Source organism: Malus domestica, chromosome 15 (assembly GCF_042453785.1).
Source record: "Malus domestica chromosome 15, GDT2T_hap1".
NCBI lineage: Eukaryota > Viridiplantae > Streptophyta > Magnoliopsida > Rosales > Rosaceae > Malus > Malus domestica.
The window spans coordinates 56,143,198-56,168,447 of NC_091675.1; the positions used below are offsets into that span (position 1 = coordinate 56,143,198).

The 25,250-nt window shown below is 39.7% G+C and overlaps 2 protein-coding genes and 1 pseudogene across 5 annotated transcripts; 2 read left to right on the forward strand and 1 right to left on the reverse strand.

The window, feature by feature from the left end:
• The first annotated feature begins 1,810 nt into the window (after window positions 1-1,810).
• Window positions 1,811-8,461, forward strand: LOC114821454 (uncharacterized; annotated as a pseudogene).
• Window positions 8,462-9,089: 628 nt separating this feature from the next.
• On the reverse strand, window positions 9,090-13,187 carry LOC139192517 (glutathione S-transferase zeta class-like). Of its 2 annotated transcripts, none has more exons than XM_070814730.1 (11): window positions 12,967-13,187; window positions 12,738-12,870; window positions 12,576-12,632; window positions 12,357-12,442; window positions 12,157-12,228; window positions 11,272-11,325; window positions 11,102-11,177; window positions 10,890-10,951; window positions 10,191-10,247; window positions 9,567-9,689; window positions 9,090-9,427 (listed from the first exon to the last, which is right to left on the reverse strand). In XM_070814730.1, the coding sequence occupies exons 1-10, from the start codon at window positions 12,967-12,969 to the stop codon at window positions 9,588-9,590; spliced, it is 702 nt and encodes a 233-aa protein (XP_070670831.1). In that variant the 5' UTR covers window positions 12,970-13,187; the 3' UTR covers window positions 9,090-9,427; window positions 9,567-9,587. The 2 variants fall into 2 exon arrangements, with proteins under 2 accessions (XP_070670831.1, XP_070670832.1); XM_070814731.1 differs by having other exon boundaries at window positions 12,738-12,858; window positions 12,967-13,132.
• Window positions 13,188-15,569: 2,382 nt separating this feature from the next.
• LOC114820647 (uncharacterized) lies at window positions 15,570-24,687 on the forward strand. 3 transcript variants are annotated; one of them, XM_070814733.1, is made up of 7 exons: window positions 15,570-15,723; window positions 15,859-15,979; window positions 16,402-16,468; window positions 17,271-17,333; window positions 17,648-19,092; window positions 23,531-23,612; window positions 24,415-24,687. In XM_070814733.1, exons 5-7 carry the CDS (start codon window positions 17,652-17,654, stop codon window positions 24,419-24,421), a joined length of 1,530 nt encoding a protein of 509 aa, XP_070670834.1. In that variant the 5' UTR covers window positions 15,570-15,723; window positions 15,859-15,979; window positions 16,402-16,468; window positions 17,271-17,333; window positions 17,648-17,651; the 3' UTR covers window positions 24,422-24,687. The 3 variants fall into 3 exon arrangements, with proteins under 3 accessions (XP_070670834.1, XP_070670835.1, XP_070670833.1); XM_070814734.1 differs by having other exon boundaries at window positions 23,546-23,612; XM_070814732.1 differs by lacking the exon at window positions 23,531-23,612.
• The last annotated feature ends 563 nt before the right edge of the window (window positions 24,688-25,250 follow it).

The following is a 25,250-nucleotide window of genomic DNA, read 5'->3' on the forward strand; positions in this document are numbered from 1 at the left end:
AGGAAAGACTCAATACTGTCTCGATCTCGAGATAGAGCACCGTTCATATGAAATCTTAGTACATTAATCGAACTACACCCAGAAGGTGTTTTGCCGCTTTAACGAGGATAAAGCAAAGCCTTTGAGTACTCATACGGTTGTTTGATCGCTAGATGAAAAATGAGATCCCTTCCATCCGAATGAGGATGATGAAGAGATTTTGGAGCCTGAAGTTCCTTATCTAAGTGTGATAGGCGCTTTATTGTACTTAGCTCATTGTACTAGACCCAGCATCTCATTCGCTGTTAATCTTTTGGCGAGATACAGTAATGCACCAACATGCAGACACTGGACTGGTGTTAAAGACATTTTCCGCTACCTTAAGGGTACTACAGATTTGAGCTTGTTCTATCCTTACGGATCTGGGCTTAGTTTTATTTTTATTTATTGTTAGTTCTATTCCACATCATCATCCAAGTCATTTAATGTATAAAAGTTTCCACATCTCTCTTAATCAAGATCGTTAAATGTTATAAAATCTAAAGGTTACAAACAAGTGTAAAAATATTTGTCCAAATGTTTGTCCTTGATCCTATCCTATATATATATAATAGGTGTGAGGCCCACTTTGTAAGTCTCGATTCAACAATCCGAACCGTTGTCCTCTAGATTTTATAACTCCACATCAAATTTTAACGATCCGAACCATTCATTTTGTAAGTCTCGATTCATAAATCATCCTTGCAAAAATTCAATTCTATCCGAAACCATTTGCCTATTTAATTATCAAGATCAAATTTCATTGTTCTTATATAACAAAGTATTCGTTCATTTCTTTGAACCCATTAGATGTCTTAAACATTTTCGATTTGGCTAATATTTTACAAGGATGATCTAGCCAAATCAGAAATGTTTAAGACATCTAATTAAGTTCAAAGAAATTAATGAATACTTTGTTATATAAGAAACAATGAAATTTTATTTGGATCATTAAATAGGCAAATAGTTTTAGATTGAATTATATTTTTACAAGGATGATCTATGAATTGGGATTTAAAAAATAGACGATTTGGATCATTGAAGTTCAATGTGGAGTGGGCCCCACATTTGTTTTGCTTTTCTGGGTTTGGGTTGTAACGGGATCAGGTCTTTTATTTCAAGACCTGGGTTTGGGGTTTTAACAAGGGTCTCTTGTTTCCAGACTTCTGAGGTCAGTTCCAATGGTGGTTACGCAGCCAACAAAGAGAAGCACCGAAGATGGCAGTGAACAAGATTAGGGTATATATGTGTGTGTGTGTGTGTGTGTCTATATATATAAAGTAGAACTTTACTTCCTCTGCTAACAGGAAGATATGGACTTAGCCAGAACATATAAACCTAAACTACCAAATCTTGTGTCTCAAAGCAAGAGACACCATATATTGAAAAAAATATTAGAAATCTAAAGCAAAGATTACTCCTATAGCCGACAACCAAGCTGTGATTCCTATCTTGGGTTCAGCGCAAGCCTTGAATGAGTTATCCAACCTTTAACCGGATATTCTCCAGATCCTTTTGGTGAGGATCTTAGGGATCCGTGAATCGTGTCCGTTCATCGTACATTATGCGATCAGTTTTTGTCAAGTATTGTTTATGTTTATTTTTAAATAAAAATATTTAAAATGATTTTTGATCGCACGATGTACGATGAACGGACATGATTCATGGATCCTCAAGATCTTCACAAAAAGGATTCGGTGATGATCCAGACTCCTCCAACCTGACTTCTAGCGCGCACTGCCAGATTTCGTCCCAGTGAGTTGGGCTAGTTGATCCAAAAGCCCAAATCCAAATGAGGCAGCAAGCAGGGCACACTGACACAAATGCTGGGCCAATCTCTGGCATTAGCAGCAAAGGGACAGTAGGCCTGCTTAGCCCACCAGTAGCCAACTGTCAGTTTTTTGGGCGTGCGAGTGATCTGGAACCAAACAGTTTGGACAAGCAGCTTTCATTATTAAATTTTATTGCTTCCCAAGCACAAACCGACGATCCAGGTAACACAGGCATAACATTAAGTGCATCCGTTAATCTTGATAAACGTTGGATCATTGACTCTAATGATACCGATCATATGACTTTTGACCATACTATTTTTAATTCAACAACAAGACCTCCACATGATAGTATTGTCACTATAAATGGAGGTGTTGCCCCAATCACAGGGGCAAGTTCAATAGCACTCACTCCTACTTTCTCCTTACACAACTGCTTACTTGTTCCTATATTCTCTAGTCATTTATTATCAGTGGGGCAGGTCACTTAGCAATTAAATTGTATTGTGCTAATGTTTCTGATTTTCTGTCTACTTTAAGATATCCGGACTCAGGTGATCATTGAGCATGGTATTAAGATGAGAGGTTGTACTATGTTGATGATGTTGCACATGGCCGTGTTCATCAAGTTCAAGGTTGTGACAATGGAAATTTGAAGACTGTTCAGTTATGGCAATGTCAATTAGGTCATGCCTCTTTTGGTTATCTATGAGTTTAAATAAAAGAACCGCTTCTTTTAAGTTAATTCATTCTGGTATATGGGGCCCATCTTTGGTTACTACTTAGCATGGTTTATGTTGGTTTGTAACATTTGTTGATGACTGCACCAGAATGACTTGGTTGTACCTCATGAAAACTAAAAGCAATGTGGGTGGAATCTTCAAAATCTTTTATTATACACTCAATACTCACTTCTTATTAAGGTGCTTCGGTCCGACAACAGAGGTGAGTATCTTAATCAGGATCTTTCTCAATTTTTCAAGGAAAAAGGCATTCTCCATGAAACTACTTGTCCTCAGACCCCATAGCAAAATGGAGTCGCCGAACACAAAACCGACACATACTAGAGATTACTCGCACTCTTTTCATTAGTAGTTGTGCACCTAAGACATATTGGGCTGACGCCGTAACTTATGTTATTTATCTCATGAACCGAATGCTATCGTGTGTTCTCTCTTTTATAACACCATTGGCCGTGCTTGCCGATCATGTTTTGCTCTTCTGCACCCTTCATCTTGAACCCCGGGTTTTTGGTTGTCGGGCATATGTCCATCTCCACAAAATTCAACAAAGCAAACTTAATCCATATGCGATGCGGCGTGTGTGCCTTGGCTTTAGTCCTTAACAAGAGGGATATCAATGTTATCATCCATCTAGCTTACATACATACATCACCATGGCTGTTACCTTCTTTGAAGACGAAATATTTTTTTCTTCCTGCCGTACTCTTCAGGGGGAGACATCCGTAATTGAAGATTATGGCAGGTTTAATGTCATTAAGATAACACCACTTGTAGACTCTAAACCATTTATAGAACATGATAGCCTAAGTAGGTTGAGTGGGCTAATTGACCATGAGGTGATTGAACACATTGTCCTAAGTGGGCTGACTGAACATGGAGACAACCCAGATGATGATGCAAGATATGCTAGAACCGCATGTTTGCCATGATGTTGCGAAAAAGAATGGGTTGCATGTTTGCCATGATGATGCGGGAAAAAATGGGCCATATGTTTTCCCAAATGGGTGTAATGATAATGGCCCAAGTAGGCGTAATGTTGTTTTTGTTGCCAGCCTAAGTGCACAAAATCAGGACCGAAATAGTGGTGATCCGAGGGGCCTAGGTTGGGGATTAATGGTTCAGGCCCGAGTAGTAGGCCTCGAAACAATTTCAGTGAAGCAGAAGTAGAACATGTACACAACCATGATCAAATGGATATCCATGAGGTAAGTACCTATTCAGGTATTATTACACCATCTTATGTGTTACCTCCTCGACAAAATCAACGAAAACCATCAGAAAGATACTCTCCAGAAGAGAATGTGCAATATTTTACTACAAACTATGTCTCCACTCATCGACTTCCAACGAAATATGTGCTTTTCTTCAGCAAATGGAAACTATCAAAATACCCCCAGAATGGAAGAAGCATTGAAAGATCCAAAATGAACAGAGGCCATTCAAGTTGAGATGAAAGCATTACAAAAGAATAATACATAGAGTGTGGTTCCACTTCCTAAGGGAAAGAAATAAGTGGGTTGCAAGTGGGTCTTCACTATCAAACATAAGGTGAATGGAAACGTTTGCTCCTGTTGCAAGTGGCCAAAGGGTTTATCTAGACTTTTGGGGTTGATTATCAGGAAATGTTTGCTCCTGTTGCAAAAATGAATACCATTATAGTTTTATTATCTCTTGATGCTAATCTTGATTGGCCTTTGAGATAGTTTGATGTAAAAAAATGCATTTCTGCATGGAGATTTAAAGGAAAAGGTGTACATGGATTTTCCACTAAGATATGGCACTGCTAACTCTAGCGGGAAAGTGTGTTGACTTCAGAAGGCACTGTATGGTCTTAAACAGTCACCCAGAGCATGGTTCAGATGATTCACCCATGTAATGAAGAAGTACGGGTATAGAAATGGTAACTCAGATTATACTTTATTCATCAAATGCAAGGATAGCAAAGTAACCATGTTTATATATGTGGATGATATGATTGTCACTGGTGATGATACAATGGAAATTGAACGACTGTAGGGATACTTGTCTTCTGAGTTTGAGATGAAAGACCTTGGTGGACTTAAATACTTCCTAGGGATTGAAGTTTCAAGGTCTCGGGAAGGAATATACTTGTCACAGTGGAAGTATGTGTTGGATCTTCTGTTTGAAACTGGTATGCTAAGGTGTAAACCAGTAGATACACCTATTGTGCAGAACCATCATCTGGCGATCTATCAGGATCAAGTCTCGGCAAATAGGGAGAGGTATCAAAGGTTGGTAAGGCGATTGATTTATTTGTCACTTACAAGGCCAGATATTGCTTACACAGTGAGTGGTGAGTCAGTTTATGCATGCTCTTAATGAAGATCACATGACAACAATGCGTATTCTAAGTTACTTAAAATGAGCTCCATAAAAATGGTTGATGTACAGAAGGCATGGGTATATGGAGGTGATAGGGTATACCAATGTAGATTGGGCTGAAAATGTTATTGATCGGCGATCAACATTGTGATACGTTATGTTTGTAGCGGGTAATCTTGTGACCTGGAGAAGTAAGAAGCAAAATGTGGTGGCAAGATCTTCGGCCGAGGTTGAGTACAAAGGAATGGCACATGGTATTTGTGAGCTTCTATGGCTTCGGATTTTACTCACTGAGATAGGGTTTAAACAAAAAAAGTGAAGGGAAATAATGAGATTTATGTGGGATTTCTAGTGACTAGCATGCATATACAATTCAAAATTTATATACATTAGCAACGGAAGCAAGTTATCACATAATATCAAAGCTATAGTCATGCAAATCCCCTTCAAGAAGCATAGGTTTATATAAGATACATCTAAACATTTTATTGAAGAACAAAGTGAAGCTATAGTTATATACCTCTTGATCTAGACTTGAGACCAATGATGGACCAACTCCAAGTTCTTTGCTCTTGGAACTCCTTGAGCCTAGCCTCCCTCCTTACCTCCTCCACTTTGTTAGAATGAGTGCTCTTTGGTTCTCCTTAGTTTCCAAGGTAGAAGACCTCTAAAGATCCACTCACACTAGTGTAGTGAGATGGATGGAGGAATGACCAAAAGGAGAAAAGATGATTAGCTAGAACTCCTCTTGGTGGCCGGCCTTGTGAGTAGAGAGAGAGATTGTGTTTTCTCAACTTTTTGGTGAAAGTTAACTCACAAAACCCTAATGAAACTTTTCACTATAAAGTTCCTTTTATAACATAAAGAAACAAGTCAACAACTTGACTTTCTCTCTCTCTCTCTCTCTTTCCCTTTATTTGGCTGGCCCCCTTTAGTGTTGTTTGGGCTTTGGGCTTTTATTATTTCAAGTCATCCTATGCTTAAATAAAAGCCCAATGGGTTTGGGCTTAATGGGCCCATATTAATTCGAACTTTTCTTTAAGTCCAAAACGATCTTTTATCGCTTTTATGATTTCTTTAGACTTTCTAATTAATCACAACACTTAATTAATCCAATTAATTATTTCCATAATCCATTATTTATCTCACCATAAGAGCGTATCGGTGTACAATCATTTTAGGTTCTAATTAGCAAGGCAGTGAGGTGATTGGCACCAATCCAATTGATTATATTTAATCCAATCACTTAGTGAATTAAAACTTACTTTTAATTCTCCTTCTTCTTTGACGACTACTTATTTAATCATCTAGAAGAACCCACAAGCCATGAGTGACATCTAACCATATATCATGGCTACCCAAGCTAATGTAGAATTTGTTCGGAGAACCTATTCAGTTGGAATTACAATGTAATTCGATCCTTCTCTAATACAATACTCTCAATCACATTATTAGGGTATGGATATATTATGTCAAACCCCTAATGTGATTATTCCATGTTATATGATTCAATTGCGTTGTATAGGAACACTTTCCTTTATTACGCTCGATACTTCAGCCGAAGATTCCCGAATCATATCTTAGAGTATTCATCCTCTCATAACGAGGATTAGAGATCCCTTGTTGCGCATTTACTTGCCTCCATGGCTAAGTGGCTTAACCCCAACTATGTCGTGGACACCCGCGGATGGAGTGACTTTGACATAATCAAATATCAAGGACCTAACCACAAGACAACTATGATGCCTCAGGTCAAAGGACTACTTACATTATTCCAACCATTAGAGTTACTTGCTTGACATGTGAGTAGACCTCCATGCAAGTACTCTCGTTCGATTGTATTCAGTGAACTCATTCTCTTAATGAGCACATACATACCTGTCTTAGTGTCACTACACGAATGAGATGAGACTTTCCATCCTTCCAATTGAAGGGGACATAGTATGTACTGGTCTTTGCATTGTCAGTATCCCTCTGACAATCATATGACCATGAACCTTTTGGACATGATGGTTATGTGAAGAAGGTCTCTGTAGTCTAACATCATTAGATTACTTCTTACATCGATACATTGTCCATGGATTCACTATTTAGGACATATATCGTTTACTGAGATAGTCCTAATTAGTATCTTTGCCTTTTGATGTATGAGAGCCATCTATACACTCATTCATTATCCTGAAAGGTTTCTTCCAAAAATTGACTTTCAGGGCATATCTCCAACAAAAAGGTCTATGCTGTTGTATTGTGATAATCAAACACAATGAGAGATAGCTAACAATCCGGTGTAGCATGATAGGACCAAGCATGTTGAAGTGGATAGACATTTCATAAAAGAAAAGTTGGATGTTAAGTTGGTTGACATTCCGTTCGCAAAGACAAAAGAACAGTTGTCAGATATTCTAACTCATGTCGTGCAGGTTTCAGGAGTCACTTGACAAGTTGAGCCTAGAGGATATCTATACTCCAACTTGAGGGGGAGTGTTGGCGTGAGTTAAAGTTCTAGGTGGAATAGGGAAATAAACTTAGAATTGAGATAAAAGTCCAAATTTAAAAATTGACATGCACTAATTCCCTTGTTTAGATTTAAACGCATAAAAATTTAGAATTTCCGCATGGAAAAAAAAACTTGGAATTTGGGACCTCCAATTACCCAAGTTTAAATTTTATGTAAAATATGTGTCATTTTCCAAACAAAAAAAAATCACAAATTCTAAAGAATAAGATCCTATCATTCCAATTTCCGTCATTTTAAAATCTCTTACTAATTATATTCTTCGTTCAGGGTCAACGACGGCTGGAAACCCATCCTTACTCTCGGCAATGGAGTTGAGATCTCCAAACGCACGTCTGGATCCTTTCACACCTTCCGCAGCCGGTTCCTCCTCACTTCTCTGTCACCCTATCAATTCGTTATCATTCCCAACACCATCGATGCTGCCAAGCAATGGGATCCTCATCTCGTAGAAGCAAGGTACATCAAAGATCTTGGAGATAACCTCAGCATCATCTGTCTCATGTTTAGAGATCATTCAAAGCCTCCCTTTCGAAACAGAGAATTTGTAGTCTACGAGCGATGTGAAAATATGGAAGATGGTACCCTGGTGGTAGCAGTTGTTTCACTTCCAAAGGAGATAGCTGCCGGATTGGAACCACAGCAAAATGACGCCATCAGGGGGCTGTTGCTGCAATCAGGATGGGTAGTCGAGAAGCTTCAAGGTCACTCATGCATGGTCGCCTATGTTGTTCAGGTCGCCTCCTTATTTCCTTTTGAATTTGCAGTTTACAGAGTATGAATGAATGTTAAGAAACTTTGATCAATTGTCATACAACTCAAACAGTTTTTTGTTGTCGAATGAATATGCAGTTGGATCCTGCCGGATGAATGCCGAGGTGTTTTGTCCATCAACTTAACAACAGACTCGTTATGATCATTGAAAATCTAAAGAAACTGGCACAAGCCTCTATTCCTATTGATGCCCAAACATCATGAGATCATTACTACTTACATTGTACAAACTACAAGGTGGAGGAGAAACTCTAGTCTCCCTCAATTAGTAAGTATGACGATCCCAATTCTCTCTCTCTCTCTCTCTCTCTCTCTCTTAAAGAAATTAGAGCTTCATTTGAAGGGGAAAAGGAAGAGAGAAAACAGTCGACCTCCCTGCTTTTTGTCTCTTGTTTCTTTACTCTTAAGAGAATGAATGTTCGCTCAACCATTAAGCCTCCATACTTGGTTAGCTAGCTCAAGCATCCAAGGTTTCTCGGCTGGTATCACACTGATGCCTTGCATAATCCCTCTACTCCTACCCAACCCATCTTCTCTCTTCTTGCCGGAAGCGGCACCGTTCAAAGAAATACAGTGGTCACTGTCTTACGTTTGACCCTTTCCATTGTTCCATGGCTTCCGCCGGCCCACCTTATTCCCTCCTTCCTTTCTTCCCCGTCATCAGGGTTCCTTCCCTCTAGAGCTTCAATTCCGCGTGTTCCACGTTGTTTCCGTTAAATAATAATTTGAATTTTAGTTTTACCTAAACTTTTATGAAGATTAATCTAACGTGCTGCCTGCCTGCATTATTTTAGGGTATTCCCATCACACTCTTCTCCTCTATTAAATTTGAGATGATTATCTTCAATATCTCTCAGCCTGCATTGGGAATTCTTCCCTTGTTAAGAGTACGCATTCAAAATCATTTAAATCATACACACCCGATTGCTAAACAACTGACAAGTCATTGTATCGAGAATACAGGAAGCTGTATCGTCCAAGTACATTTGATGTGTACTTCAAAAGACTACTTTGACAGACATTCCAAACCATTACATCACTCAACGTTTCAAACACAACATTCTACAGTTTCATCATTGTTCCATCATGGGATAATCCTTATTTAGACAGGACCAACACCTGAGTGATATACTACATTTCAAATGCCTCAACTCAGACCTTAATTGTCGACCCTTTATGCTGCACTTAGGGATGGACAAGCTTCATCTGATTTTAAAAAGGAAGTTTCAGAAGAATGGAACCGACAATTTCAAACAGGGTCCCTGAAGCACCAATCAACACAAAAGCAACAATAAGCATTTCGTTCATATGGTGCCTCACATATACGTCAAATGCTACCAGAACATTAGATATATGCTATACTCTAACCAAGAGAGTAACTTAATAAATGTTAATTCAAACCTCTTCAACCCAATTTTTTAACTATGGAGAAGGAGCATCCGGCTGCTTTTCTGGTATAGCATCTAGGAATGCCGGTATCTTTTTGTATGCCTCATGCAACCTGGCCAAAAGGGGGAACTGAGTCTGCACAACAGGGAGGGAGAGAGATATGGTTATTCTAAATTTACATATCAAGGGCTAAAGAAATATGAATGATAAGCTGTTTGTATTATTCTGAAGGAAAGAGACGTTTGGTGCACTCTCTGCATGTACCTTTTCTTAACCAAGTCCCTTTAAGTACCTTAGTTGTGGTAAACCTACCTTGATATAAACCCCTAATTAATTAACACTACAATTTCCACGTCAATGTGAAAAGCTACCATTCATATCATAAGAACAGATATGAATGTCAAAAACGATCTCTTACTGTTTCTTATGAAAAATAATATAGCTAAAAATAGAAGAAAGACAGGTTGCTCCTGAAAGTTGGATCAGATAGGAACTTGATTTCTGACCCAAACGACAACAACTTGATCATGTGATGGAAACATTACAACACCACAAAACTGGATAGTTTCCATCATCAAGTGAATAAATGTTCATTTGCAACAGTTGTAACTTGCATAAGAATCGAATGGTAAGTACCATGTCTAGCTGGAACCTAATGGCTGTATAAACCTGGGGTGCCAGAAACAAATCTGCCTGCAAATATTTGTCAATATGTTAGAGATAAAGTAATTTCACACTAACATTTGTTCTGTGGAACATTAGAAAGTGACATTGCCATGCAAACATGCTACTCAAGTTTTAGGGTTCATGTAACGACTTTTTGAAAATCACAAAACTGCTATGGACTCTTCAAAAGTCTACATCATATACACCTAAACATCTTTACTCCACCAACTTTTTTGTAAAACCCATCAATTTCCATATGCTCTCATACTTAATGGGACTCTTAGTACTTATAGGAGTATTTGGAAGTCCTATTATAAGCCCATAAATATGTATATCTTTTGGTGCCTTGGTATGTCCTTTCTTCTCTCTTCACCTCCTCTTATTCTTTATTTCTCTAGAATCACAGAAACCCCAAAACATTCATTCCCCATAAACTCTTCTGGTTACCCAAACCCAAACTTCCATCAATCTAAAGCCTACCATAATAAAAAAATACCAGTAACCTCAGACCTGCCTCAAAAATGGTTTTTTTGTGGTTACTCTAGTTTTTGAGACAAATTATTTCAAAATGTTTCTCTCAGTTTTCTTATTTTCCAACATAGAAAACGATTGCAAGTCTTTTTCTGAAAAGGGAGAATAAAAGAAAAAGGACAAAATGAGCAAACAGACCATGTAAACTTCATCTCCAGTGGCATATTTTCCTGCATGGTTGTTCAGCAGTTCTTCAAGTGCTGAAAGACATGAAAGTATCACATATCTTGTGGTTTGATAAATCTCGCACAGTTGGGGTGAGTTGGGGAATAGAGAAGCAAGTTTGAGGTGGAAATATCATTATATCTATTCTAGGGGAGGGATGAATCGATAGCCTTGTAAAATCATACCTGAAAAGCCTTTTCCAATATGAAATTTAACCCATTCAATTTTCTCATCGGGACTAACTTTTTCTTCAAGGTACTTCTGTAAGTTGGAAAAGCAGCAAAACAAGATCCATATCATTTAGGTTATAATAGTATCATGAGAAGTGAACTCAATATTTGATCCAGCTAATTACCAGTACAGCCAGATTCTGTAGAGGTTGTATGCTTGAGGAAACAATATTTGCAGCCTGCATATCAGGTGATAAGGGACATGCTAATAGCATTAAAATTTTGAACATACATTTAAGAATCTTACTATAACATATTTTAGATAAGTTATTTGGTCAGAATAATAAACATTCCACAGTTATAATTGGAAACTTAAATTACTAGTAATATATCCCAGGGGCAGGGCATGATACTTTTTCCTTAGTTGAATTAGCATCACTCAGTGTGCTAAACACAATATAGTACTAAGCACCAATACAGGTGAAACTAATTTTCCATTCCTCAAAATCACAATAAAAGCAACTGATCCACATATGTGTGTAGCTGTGTAGGCCATAGCATACTCATCAGTGCAGTTCTGGGAAAGTTGCAAATGTTTTGCCAAGTCAAAAGGAAAAAATTGGAAACCATAATATAACTAATGAACTCAGCCAATGATACTGAGGGTTGTCGCAGGCACACTGACGACCATATCTTCATCAGTTACAACATTTGGCAGAGAGAGTAATTGAGCTGGGGTCCTCATGATCGGAGGAGATGTATGGTTACCAATTGGCTATGCCGTGGCTGCAACTTGTTAAGCATTTATGTTCTCACTGTAACATTAGCACAATTACTTGTATTGCACCAAGAAATTAAGTCACTCCGCCTATTTTAAAGGCATTAAGTGCATGATGCGCCCAATTAGTTCTAAATGGCAAAACATAGTATAACGGAAGGGTAGTTTTCAAGGACTATATGCATACATCTATTTTTGTTTGGTTTCTTTCTCCTTTGTATTGGTAATACTAATAGTTGAGAAAAGGTATAAACAATTAAAAAGAGATGAGAAAGAAGCTGTTAGGCCTGACCTGGTAATTGATAGCCCTTTTCTGAAGATCGGGCGGTAACAATGGATGTTGCGGGTACTTTTCTTCTAAATACTAGATAAAGAAGAAGATTAATGCAATGCAATGGAATATTGGGTATTTGGATTTTGGATGGAGGAGAAGCAATCAACAAGTGTAATAAGAAGATAGAGGAGAAAGTAGAAACAAGAGGTACCAATTACCATTAGGATGGCAAATGAATCAGCAACAAGGGTGTCCCCATCCACAAGCACAGGCACACACCCGACCGGATTCAGCTTTCTGAACTCTGCTTAATTGCAACAATTTGCAATTTGCAAACAACCAAATTATAGTAAATAATTTAAACAGAATTACAACAATTGAGTTAGGTGTTCGTCAATTGTCACAGGAGGGAGAGGGAGGGACTAAACTAAACTAACCGGGACTGAATTGCTCTCCCTTCAGCAGGTTTACAGCTTTGTACTCGTATTTCAACCCTAATTATTATTAATTCAGTACATAATAAATTATTGCATGAATGAACCAACAATTGAATGAATACTTACTTTTTTTTCTTTTAGAAAAAAGGGGAAAATTTTGACCTTTCAAGTTGAGAGCAATTCGGACACGGTAGGAGCAAGAGCTCCTCCAGTAGGAATAAAGCTTGATTTGTTGATCGCCACTTTCAGTCGCCGCCTGCGCCTCCACCTCCACCTCCACCTCCTGTGCTTCCATCTTATCATTCGTTATCATTTGTTAGGGTTATTGTTATGTATCAAATCAAATCAATCAACCGAATATTAATTAAACGCAGAAAAGAAATTCACTCACCATTTTGATAAATTAAACGCAGCAGAGCAGCATCAGCCTCGGCACGCCCTGAGTTTTCAGCTTTTGAGGTTTGACAGACAGATTATTCTATTACGTTTTGAATTTTGACAGAGAGATACCAAGGCGAGGATTGAGTTGAACCTCAGTTTATTCTATTACGTTGTTTGACTTACTTTATGGATTAATTACTTAAAACCTCAAAATTTTTAGTGTTGATTCAAATTGGTTCAATCTTTTTAAATATTCTAAATAAGTGTCTAATATATTACAAATGTCATATCCGTTAATTTTTCAAACTTAGATTATATTCAAAATAGCTTTTTAGTTAAAATGGTTCCTGAGATTTGCATAACTCATCACTTTGATTCCTAAGATTTGAAATCAATAGAAGTGGTCATTGAAATTGTCCACCATCAATCATTTTGGTGCTTGGGTAATAAATTATGTTAAATAAGGATCAAAATGCAAAAATTACCCTCAATTTAATAAACAATATGCCAAAATGATTTAACCAAAATTGAGGGTATTTTTTATCATTTTATTTTTATTTTATGGAGATTTTTCATGGAATGATCAAAATGATTGATTGTGGACAAACTCAAGGACAAATTCTATCTATTTCAAATTTCAGGGAACAAAGTGACAAGTTATGCAAATCTCATGGACCATTTTGGCTAAAAAGCCTATTCAAAACACATCAACAGGGTGTATCATGGACATTATTAATATTAGTTGCCTCAAAATATAAATTTCGAATATAAATGATATAATATGGAATCTAATGATCGAACATGTATTGAATTGAATAAAAAATAGACCAAAATTGAAATTAAATTAGGAGGGCAATCTCTTAACAAAAAAGAGAGTTAAGAATTCAGATAAGGTTTCAACAAGTTTGTTTATGTTCATGTGATTTTATCTTTCATCGTGTAAAGCTTCCAGTTCTTTATGGGTAATGAAAATGGTGGTGGCCACATTATGGCAGTCCATCATTTTATCAACATCCATGACCTTATTTTTTATGTTAGCGGCTTGAGTTGTAAGGTGGAGTTGGTGGTTTTGTGTTGGGTTTGGAGGTGATGGCATGATAGGGTTGGTGGTAACCATTAGTTGGTGGAGGCTATGCTTCCATGACCTTCTATTAATTTTGAAGACCAAGTAATCCTAGCTAATTTAATAGATGTTTAACGGGGGGGGATTAACAGGTGTGAAATTTTCAAGGCTTTTTAGCCAAAATGGTCTATGAGATTTGCATAACTCCTCACTTTGATTCCTGAGATTTCAAATCAATATAAGTGGTCCCTAAGATTGTCCACCACCCATCATTTTGGTCATTCCATTAAAAAATTCGTTAAGTGTCCCGGAGCTCTTGGCCCGAAGTTTGGGCAATTTTCAAAGCTTCGTAATTCAATCGTTTCTTAACCAAATTCGACCCATAATATATCAAAATGAAGATAGGAAAGTGTAGAATAAGATTATACCTATTTTGAAGCCCAATGGTTGCCAGAGATGATCAGAAAATAGACTCAAAGTTGACTGGTCCGAGAGAAAACTGGAAAATTGACCAAAAACAGGGTAAAATTTAAACGTTTATAACTTCTTCAATACTCAGCGAAATCAAGTGATTCAAAAACAAAAATCATACTTTTCAACGAGACGAAGAGAATGGTACCTTTTTTTGGCTAAATCTTTGTGGTTTGGCCTAAAAACGGCTCGAAAGTGGCTAACTCGATACCAAGACAGCCACTTTCGAGCTGTTTTTCGGCCAAACCACGACGAGTTAGCAGCTGAAAAGGTACCATTCTTTTCATCTCATTGAGAAGTATGGTTTTTGTTTTTGAATTAATTAATTTCATTGAGTATTAAAGAAGTTATGAACGTTTAAAGTTTACCTAGTTTCAGGCAAGTTTTTCAGTTTTCCCGCGGACCAGTCAACTTTGAAGCTATTTTCTGACTATCTTCGGCAACCATTGGGCTTCCAAATAGGTATAATCTTATTCTACACTTTCCTATCTTCATTTTGATATATTATGGGTCAAATTTGGTTAAGAAACGATTGAGTTACGAAGCTTTGAAAATTGCCCAAACTTCAGGCCAAGAGCTCCGGGACACTTAACGGAGTTTTTAACATAAGGACCAAAATGATGGATGATGGACAATCTCAGGGACCACTTCTATTGATTTGAAATCTCCGGGACCAAATGAGGAGTTATGCAAATCTCAGGGACCATTTTGGCTAAAAAGCCAATTTTCAGTAGGTTTAGTGTTTGTTATACCTTACAATTTCTTACACGACCCGTTAACACGACAAGGAAACGACACGAAAATAACAGGATTCGAGTCAACACAATAACTAATTGGGTCGTTGTTGGGCCAAACAATAAGAACCCGCTAATAACGGGTCCTTAACAGGTTTATACGAGGGTGACTGTCACAGCCCGTCCCGGAGGTACTTTTGACGGGAATGTGAAATGACAGAATTGCCCTTATTGGACATTAAGGTACGTAGGTACGTAGCGTTATTTTGAAAATAGCATTGGTTGGATGGGATTTTATTGGAAATTGATTTTTGGTATGATTGGTTAGGATGAAATGGAGGGTGTGGATTAATTTGGACCACACATGACCTTCCTCTCTCCCTCTCCTTTCCCCGTGCTTTCCCTGTCTCTGTCTCTCTCGAACTCACACCCTCACACACCCATATCGTACGGACCACCACCAAAACCCTTCAAAACTTGACGGATCGGGGCAAATAAGGTATGTATCTTCATCGTTTTGACGTCCTGAGTTCATTGGTACTAGTTTTAGGAAGTGAAACCTTCGATTTCACGTAGATCCCGAACCTCCATTTTTGAGGTACTGTTCATGCGAACGTAAAATGTTGTGTTTCAGGAGATTTCAAGCTTGTGGTGAGCTTTAGGAGGTCCTAAGGAAGCTCGGGGACGTTCGTTGGAGAATTTTGGACGCCGGGATCGTAGGTTTCAAGTTTGGCCGAACCCTTGGTTTTTGCAAGGTGAGATTTCGTAGTTTTTAGGCCCTAAAACTAGTCCAACGTGATAGTACACTCTTAGGGCTTCAATTTGGTATAAAATACGAAGAAAATGGGTGAAAAACGAAGGAGAACAGTGAGTTTGAAAATCGGCCGGAGTTTGGCCGGAGTCCGGCCGCCGGAAAACCAGTCCGGCGAGGCCCTGCGAAGAGGACGACACGTGCTGCACGTGCTGCGCGTGACCAGCGCGTGGACCCGTGCCACGTGTGGCGCGTGGGGGCGCGTGGGCAGTCAAAAATTTTTTCTAAAAATATCCCGACGCTCGTGACGTCGAGTAGGTCGATGTGGTATATTCATATACCAAAATTGAGCATCGTATGAGAAGTTATTTCGAATTATTGGTGATATGCTTAAAATTAATGTTTTTATAGTTGTTTCGCATATAGGTGAGACGTATCCCGAGGACGACCGCATCCAGGGACGCCACGGGGGTTACGACCCGTCGACTTATCAGTGAGTGGGCAGTTTTGTTTTCGTATTACCTATATACTATTGTTTTTCCCAGAAAAATGCTTTTATGAGAAATTATGTTTTGAAAATGCCATGCATAGAATTATTTGGAAAATGTGAATTTCATACGAGTTATATGATTGATATATGATGCATACATGTTGCATGGTGCTGTGGAGGCACAGGTAAGTCAGGTGAGTTCATTTATTCATTGAATTGTTGTTGAGATGTTTTGAGCTCATAACCTGCACCCTAGGTGTTAGTGCTTATTTTATTCACCACACCGCACGCTCGCCTTGGATCCAAGTAGGTGGATGTCGTACAGACCATGTGAGGGTTCCGACATGCCAGTCGTACAGACCATTAGAGGGGTTCCGACTGGTGGGTGACCTTAGATATGCGCGCTGATGATATGATGAGAGAAGCACTAGAGCGTATTTTTACACCTATCATCGTATAGACTACCTTACGTAGTTCCGAGTGATGTGCAGAGTAGGGCCGTACAGGTCACTGTGGTGACTCCGGCTTAGTGGGATTTTGAGCTATTGAATTAATCGTATAGGACCAACTGCAGGGTCTCCGATTGATTCCTTATTTCACCTGATTTATATTTTGATTTATGGCATGGCATGTTTTCTTGAAAATGTTAAAGATTTGAGATTTAAATGTTGAGATTTTATATGGTTATATATTTCTGGGAAAGTATACAGGTTTTTACGGCGAGGGGATATAACTGTTTTAATGAAATGTTTTGCAAAACTAATTTGTTTTACTGACCCACTCATTTTGTTTTGCGCCCCTCCAGGTTCTAGTTTAGCGGTGGTTGGCTCACGAGGTCCTTTCCGGCTTTCTGACAGATTTGGGACATGTAGGACTCACCTGAGGGTGATGTATTCTTATTTTAGTCCTACTTGACTGCAGTTAACCTATGCTCTGAACTTATGTGTTTACTTGTAACTCGTCCGGTTATGTCCGTATGTGGTTATGTTGAGTTTGGTTTGAATTTCTGTTGATTTATGTTGTTGTTACGCTTCCGTGTCGTGCTTATGGTTACGTCACGCCCACGTGACGGCCAGCACACCTGGATCCTCCGGATCAGGGTGTGTCAGTTTGGTATCAGAGCTTGGGTTGCAGTCCTGTAAATTGTTAATGTCTTAACGATCTTTTGATGTTTTCTGTCAGAATCATGCCGCCTCGTAGAGAGCGTAGGGAGTCCCGCCGTACTTCTGAACCTAATTTCCCGGATATTACTCAGTTAGGGGAAGCGATGGCCCAGGCTTTACAGAATGTGATTCGTCCTCCCCCTCCTCCGAGGACACCTCTGGAGACCATGTACAACTTGAAGTTAGATCGGTTTATGGGTAATGAAAGTCATGAGGGGGCAGAGAAATGGCTAGATCATATTGAGAAAACCTTCCAGGTGATGCAGAGTCAGGGGAATCTCCCTGCTAATAGGTGGGTGGAGACCACCACTTGGTTTTTGGGTCGTGAACCAGCAGCATGGTGGATAAATCAGGCTAGGTACATGTCACCTGAGACGGCAGCCGACTGGAAAGTATTCAAAGAGCATTTTATGAAGAGATTCGTTCCTCCTGAGTATATTGACCGTAAGAAGCAGGAATTCACCAGGTTGAAACAGAGAAATATGTCGGCACATGAATATTATAGAAAGTTTACTGATTTATCTCGTTATGACACTGATACAGCTGGTAATCAGGGAGAGATGCTTCGACGTTTCAAGTTGGGATCTAAGAAGAAGTGGCGTACCTTTGCCAATGCACTTCCCTGCGCTGATTATCATGAGTATTTCGAGATTCTGGTTAGGATGGAGGACTCTGATAATCTTCCTGACAGTGAGGATGACGAGGACAAGAATGAGGGTCAGAAGAAGAATGACAAAGGTAAGGGTATTTCTATTCCGGGACCTCGACAGACACAGAGTTTTAAGAAGAGTGGAGCGAGTTCGAGTTCTTCTAGTGGGGGATATAGTTTTACTGGCCCGAGGAGAGGTGGTGGAAGATTTTCTGGTGGGCCCAGATTTCAGGGTCAGAGGGATGCTGGTGGATCTGGCGCTCCATGGTGCCGCCATTGTAACTCCCGTCACCATGGTGAGTGTAGGAGAGGTTCTGGTGCTTGTTTTACGTGTGGGCAGATGGGACATCGGGCTTCTCAGTGCCCCCAGGGTCAGCAGAGACCGCAGCAGACTAATATGCCACCTCCAGCACCAGTTCAGCAGAATTTTGGATCGGGTGGTTATGGCCAGCCGAGTCGTGGTGGTGCTTACCACTATCAGGGGGATGCTGCTCCGTATGCTCTCGGATCTTATCAGTATTCCCAGGAGCCTCACTCTCAGGCTGGGTATTCTCAGGATTTTGGAGGTTATTCATCTTATTCCTCTATGCCAACTGGTGGATCGCAGTGGCATCAGGGAGGTCAGCCCCGTCAGGGGGAAATTGCTACTGGTGGTGCAGGATCATCCAGGCAGCCTAGTCAGCCAGGCCAGGGACGTAATCCTCAGGGACGAGGTAATCAGGGCAATAGAGGCCGAGGTGGACGTCAGCAAGCTCAGGGGCGAGTTAATCATATGTCCCTGCAGGAGGCTCAGAACCATCCAGACTTGATAATGGGTACGTTAAATGTTCTTGGTCATTTTGCTAAGGTTTTGATTGATTGTGGTGCTACGCACTCTGTGATTTCTCATACGTTTGCTCAAATAACCCAACCTCACCCTTCACCTCTAGGATTTGATTTAGAGTTTGCCATGCCTAGAGGAGATAAATGTTATGTGGATAGTGTGTATCTGGGGTGTCCAGTGATGGTTGAGGGCGTGATTATGTCCGCTGATCTTATTCCGTTAGATATTGTGGATTTTGATGTAATTTTAGGGGCCGATTGGTTACACCATAATCGTGCCCATATTGATTGTTATGGTAAATCAGTTACTTTTTATCGTCCTGGATTACCCGAGGTTACTTTTGTGGGCGAGAGAAGTGGGGTGAGACATGGAGTTATTTCTGCCATGAGGGCGAGGAAATTATTATCGAAGGGTTGTCAGGGATATTTGGCACATGTGGTATTAAATGATGTTGCTCCTACTAGTATAGAAGAAGTTGGTGTGGTCAGACATTATCCGGATGTTTTCCCTGATGATTTGCCGGGATTGCCACCAGACAGAGAGGTGGAATTCTCTATTGATTTGCTTCCAGGTACGGACCCTATATCTCTGACTCCTTATAGAATGGCTCCTGCTGAGTTGAGAGAATTAAAAATCCAGTTGCAAGAATTACTTGATAAAGGTTTTATTCAACCTAGTTCTTCACCTTGGGGTGCCCCAGTATTATTTGTGAAGAAGAAGGATGGAACTCTTCGATTGTGTATTGATTATAGACAATTGAACCGGGTAACGATTAAAAACCGTTATCCATTGCCTCGCATTGATGATTTGTTTGATCAGCTGAAAGGTGCGTGTGTATTTTCTAAGATTGATTTGAGATCTGGGTATTATCAATTGAAGATTAAGGAAGATGATGTACCTAAGACGGCTTTCCGGACTCGGTACGGGCATTATGAATTTTTGGTTATGCCATTTGGGTTGACTAATGCACCTGCAGCTTTTATGAGATTAATGAATGAGGTATTCCAGAAATATCTTGATAAATTCGTTATTGTTTTTATTGACGATATTCTGGTATACTCTAAGTCCCAAGCAGATCATATCCGACACCTTAATTTGGTGTTAAGGAAATTAAGGGAGCATCAGTTGTATGCCAAGTTCAGTAAATGTCAGTTTTGGTTGACTGAAGTAGCATTTTTGGGGCATGTTGTATCAGCTCAAGGTATTCAAGTTGATCCTCAAAAGATTGCAGCAGTGGAGAATTGGGAGCAACCTCGAATCGTCACGGAGGTACGAAGTTTTCTTGGCTTAGCAGGTTATTATCGACGGTTCGTTCAGGATTTCTCTATGATTGCTTTACCGTTGACAAAGTTGACCAGGAAGGATGTTAAATTTGAGTGGGATGAGAATTGTGAGCGGAGTTTTCAGCAATTAAAGTATTGCCTCACTCATGCACCGGTGTTGGTACTTCCTGATGATAGCGGTAATTTCGAGATCTATAGTGATGCTTCACTAAATGGTTTGGGATGTGTTTTGATGCAGCATAATAAGGTGATTGCCTATGCTTCTAGGCAGTTGAAAAATCATGAAAGGAATTATCCTACTCACGATCTTGAATTGGCAGCAATTGTTTTTGCTTTGAAAATTTGGAGACATTATTTGTATGGTGAGAAGTGTAAGATCTTCACTGATCATAAGAGTCTTCAGTACTTATTCACCCAGCATGATCTTAATCTTCGTCAGCGAAGGTGGATGGAATTGCTAAGTGATTATGATTGTTCTATTGAATACCATCCAGGTCGTGCTAATGTAGTAGCGGATGCACTGAGTAGGAAACCACAAGGTAGACTTAATGCCCTATATGCTAGTCGTGTTCCTCTTCTTGCTGAACTGAGGGCAACTGGAGTAAGATTGGAGTGGGAGAATCAAGGTGGAGCATTTCTTGCTAGTTTTCAAGTCAGGCCAATTTTGGTGGAGCGTATACTTGCATCTCAAATGGTGGATGAAGAAATTCAGGAGTTGGTTCAGTTAAGAAGTGAAGGGAAAAAGAAAGACCTCAGAATTCGGGAATCAGATGGTATGCTCATGCAAGAAGACAGAATGTATGTTCCGAATAATGAGGAATTGAAGAAGGAAATTCTGGACGAAGCACATTGTTCAGCTTATGCGATGCATCCGGGAGGAACAAAAATGTACCATACCATTCAACCATTTTATTATTGGCCGGGTATGAAAAGAGAAATTGCAGAATATGTGAGTAGGTGTATTATTTGCCAACAAGTGAAAGCAGAAAGGAAGAAGCCCTTTGGGCGAATGCAACCACTTCCCGTTCCCCAGTGGAAATGGGAAAATATAACAATGGATTTCGTGTATAAACTTCCTCGTACGCGAAATGGATTTGATGGTATTTGGGTGATTGTGGATCGACTCACCAAGTCGGCGCATTTTATTCCGGTGAGGGAGAAATACCCTCTAAATAAATTGGCTAAGTTGTTTATCTCGAAGATTGTAAAGTATCATGGAGTCCCAGTAAATATTATCTCTGATCGAGACCCGAGGTTTACTTCTAAATTTTGGGTGGCTTTTCAGGAAGCTCTGGGTACTCAATTATTGTATAGCACAGCTTATCATCCTCAAACTGATGGGCAATCAGAGAGGACCATTCAGACGTTGGAGGATATGTTGAGATCTTCAGTACTGCAATTTGGTGATTCTTGGCATGATCGTCTGGACTTAATGGAGTTTGCTTATAATAATAGTTTTCACTCGAGCATTGGTATGTCCCCATTCGAGGCACTTTATGGTAGGGCGTGTCGAACGCCATTATGTTGGTCTGAGGTTGGCGAACGGATATTAGAAGGCCCTGAGATCGTAGATGAGACGACTCAAAATGTTCAGGTAATTAAGTCAAACCTGAAAGCAGCCCAGGATCGACAGAAGAGTTTAGCGGATCGGCATACTACTGATCGAGTGTATGATGTGGGTGATTGGGTATTCTTGAAATTGTCGCCTTGGAGAGGTGTGGTACGATTTGGGAAAAGAGGAAAGCTAAGTCCGAGATATATTGGACCTTATGTGATCATTGAAAGAGTTGGTGAAGTTGCCTACCGGTTGGAACTGCCTCCAGAGTTATCTAAGGTCCATAATGTGTTCCATGTCTCTATGCTTCGGCATTATGTTTCTGATCCTTCTCATGTGATTCCTCCTCAACCGTTAGAGATTAATCCGGATTTGACTTATGATGAGGAACCGGTCACTATATTGGATTGGAAGGATAAAGTTCTAAGGAACAAGACGGTGAGTTTAGTCAAGGTGTTGTGGAGGAACCATTCTGCAGAGGAAGCTACTTGGGAGACGGAAGACCGGATGAGAGAGGTGTACCCAAGGTTATTTTACGAGTATTAATTGATTTATTTGGTTATGGGAATTTCGGGGACGAAATTCTATAAGGAGGGGAGATTGTCACAGCCCGTCCCGGAGGTACTTTTGACGGGAATGTGAAATGACAGAATTGCCCTTATTGGACATTAAGGTACGTAGGTACGTAGCGTTATTTTGAAAATAGCATTGGTTGGATGGGATTTTATTGGAAATTGATTTTTGGTATGATTGGTTAGGATGAAATGGAGGGTGTGGATTAATTTGGACCACACATGACCTTCCTCTCTCCCTCTCCTTTCCCCGTGCTTTCCCTGTCTCTGTCTCTCTCGAACTCACACCCTCACACACCCATATCGTACGGACCACCACCAAAACCCTTCAAAACTTGACGGATCGGGGCAAATAAGGTATGTATCTTCATCGTTTTGACGTCCTGAGTTCATTGGTACTAGTTTTAGGAAGTGAAACCTTCGATTTCACGTAGATCCCGAACCTCCATTTTTGAGGTACTGTTCATGCGAACGTAAAATGTTGTGTTTCAGGAGATTTCAAGCTTGTGGTGAGCTTTAGGAGGTCCTAAGGAAGCTCGGGGACGTTCGTTGGAGAATTTTGGACGCCGGGATCGTAGGTTTCAAGTTTGGCCGAACCCTTGGTTTTTGCAAGGTGAGATTTCGTAGTTTTTAGGCCCTAAAACTAGTCCAACGTGATAGTACACTCTTAGGGCTTCAATTTGGTATAAAATACGAAGAAAATGGGTGAAAAACGAAGGAGAACAGTGAGTTTGAAAATCGGCCGGAGTTTGGCCGGAGTCCGGCCGCCGGAAAACCAGTCCGGCGAGGCCCTGCGAAGAGGACGACACGTGCTGCACGTGCTGCGCGTGACCAGCGCGTGGACCCGTGCCACGTGTGGCGCGTGGGGGCGCGTGGGCAGTCAAAATTTTTTTCTAAAAATATCCCGACGCTCGTGACGTCGAGTAGGTCGATGTGGTATATTCATATACCAAAATTGAGCATCGTATGAGAAGTTATTTCGAATTATTGGTGATATGCTTAAAATTAATGTTTTTATAGTTGTTTCGCATATAGGTGAGACGTATCCCGAGGACGACCGCATCCAGGGACGCCACGGGGGTTACGACCCGTCGACTTATCAGTGAGTGGGCAGTTTTGTTTTCGTATTACCTATATACTATTGTTTTTCCCAGAAAAATGCTTTTATGAGAAATTATGTTTTGAAAATGCCATGCATAGAATTATTTGGAAAATGTGAATTTCATACGAGTTATATGATTGATATATGATGCATACATGTTGCATGGTGCTGTGGAGGCACAGGTAAGTCAGGTGAGTTCATTTATTCATTGAATTGTTGTTGAGATGTTTTGAGCTCATAACCTGCACCCTAGGTGTTAGTGCTTATTTTATTCACCACACCGCACGCTCGCCTTGGATCCAAGTAGGTGGATGTCGTACAGACCATGTGAGGGTTCCGACATGCCAGTCGTACAGACCATTAGAGGGGTTCCGACTGGTGGGTGACCTTAGATATGCGCGCTGATGATATGATGAGAGAAGCACTAGAGCGTATTTTTACACCTATCATCGTATAGACTACCTTACGTAGTTCCGAGTGATGTGCAGAGTAGGGCCGTACAGGTCACTGTGGTGACTCCGGCTTAGTGGGATTTTGAGCTATTGAATTAATCGTATAGGACCAACTGCAGGGTCTCCGATTGATTCCTTATTTCACCTGATTTATATTTTGATTTATGGCATGGCATGTTTTCTTGAAAATGTTAAAGATTTGAGATTTAAATGTTGAGATTTTATATGGTTATATATTTCTGGGAAAGTATACAGGTTTTTACGGCGAGGGGATATAACTGTTTTAATGAAATGTTTTGCAAAACTAATTTGTTTTACTGACCCACTCATTTTGTTTTGCGCCCCTCCAGGTTCTAGTTTAGCGGTGGTTGGCTCACGAGGTCCTTTCCGGCTTTCTGACAGATTTGGGACATGTAGGACTCACCTGAGGGTGATGTATTCTTATTTTAGTCCTACTTGACTGCAGTTAACCTATGCTCTGAACTTATGTGTTTACTTGTAACTCGTCCGGTTATGTCCGTATGTGGTTATGTTGAGTTTGGTTTGAATTTCTGTTGATTTATGTTGTTGTTACGCTTCCGTGTCGTGCTTATGGTTACGTCACGCCCACGTGACGGCCAGCACACCTGGATCCTCCGGATCAGGGTGTGTCAGTGACACGCGAGTAACCCATTTTGACACGTTAAGAAAAAAGTTATTTTGATGCTTTTAATTTTTTAAACTACTCAAAAACTTACTATAAAATACAGTAGACATAGTGTATATGTATATATTGCATATTAAATATGTGTTGCTGCATTATTATTACATATAAATTTAAAAAAAAATTAAGTTTTATTTATTTATTTATTTTTATCGTATACTATGGGCAAAGAGTGAGATTAAAAAAATTATAAAACACATTAAAAATAAAAATATCAAGTAATTTAAAAATACCAAACACATTTGAATGGTTTATAATGTTTAGTTTTTTATGCTTAGTTTATGTGGAAGAGAATGTTAAGGTGGAAAATCCTTAATAAAAACATCGTTAATATAACTCTTGAAGACAATATATCAAGTCAAAGTTCAATACAATTTCTCATTGATTGAAATTGAAGGGTTTTATTGTAAAAAACGTGTAAGGTTCCGCAACCTTGACACGCAACTCCCTTCATTTTGCAAATCCTTGACATTTGGTATTTTG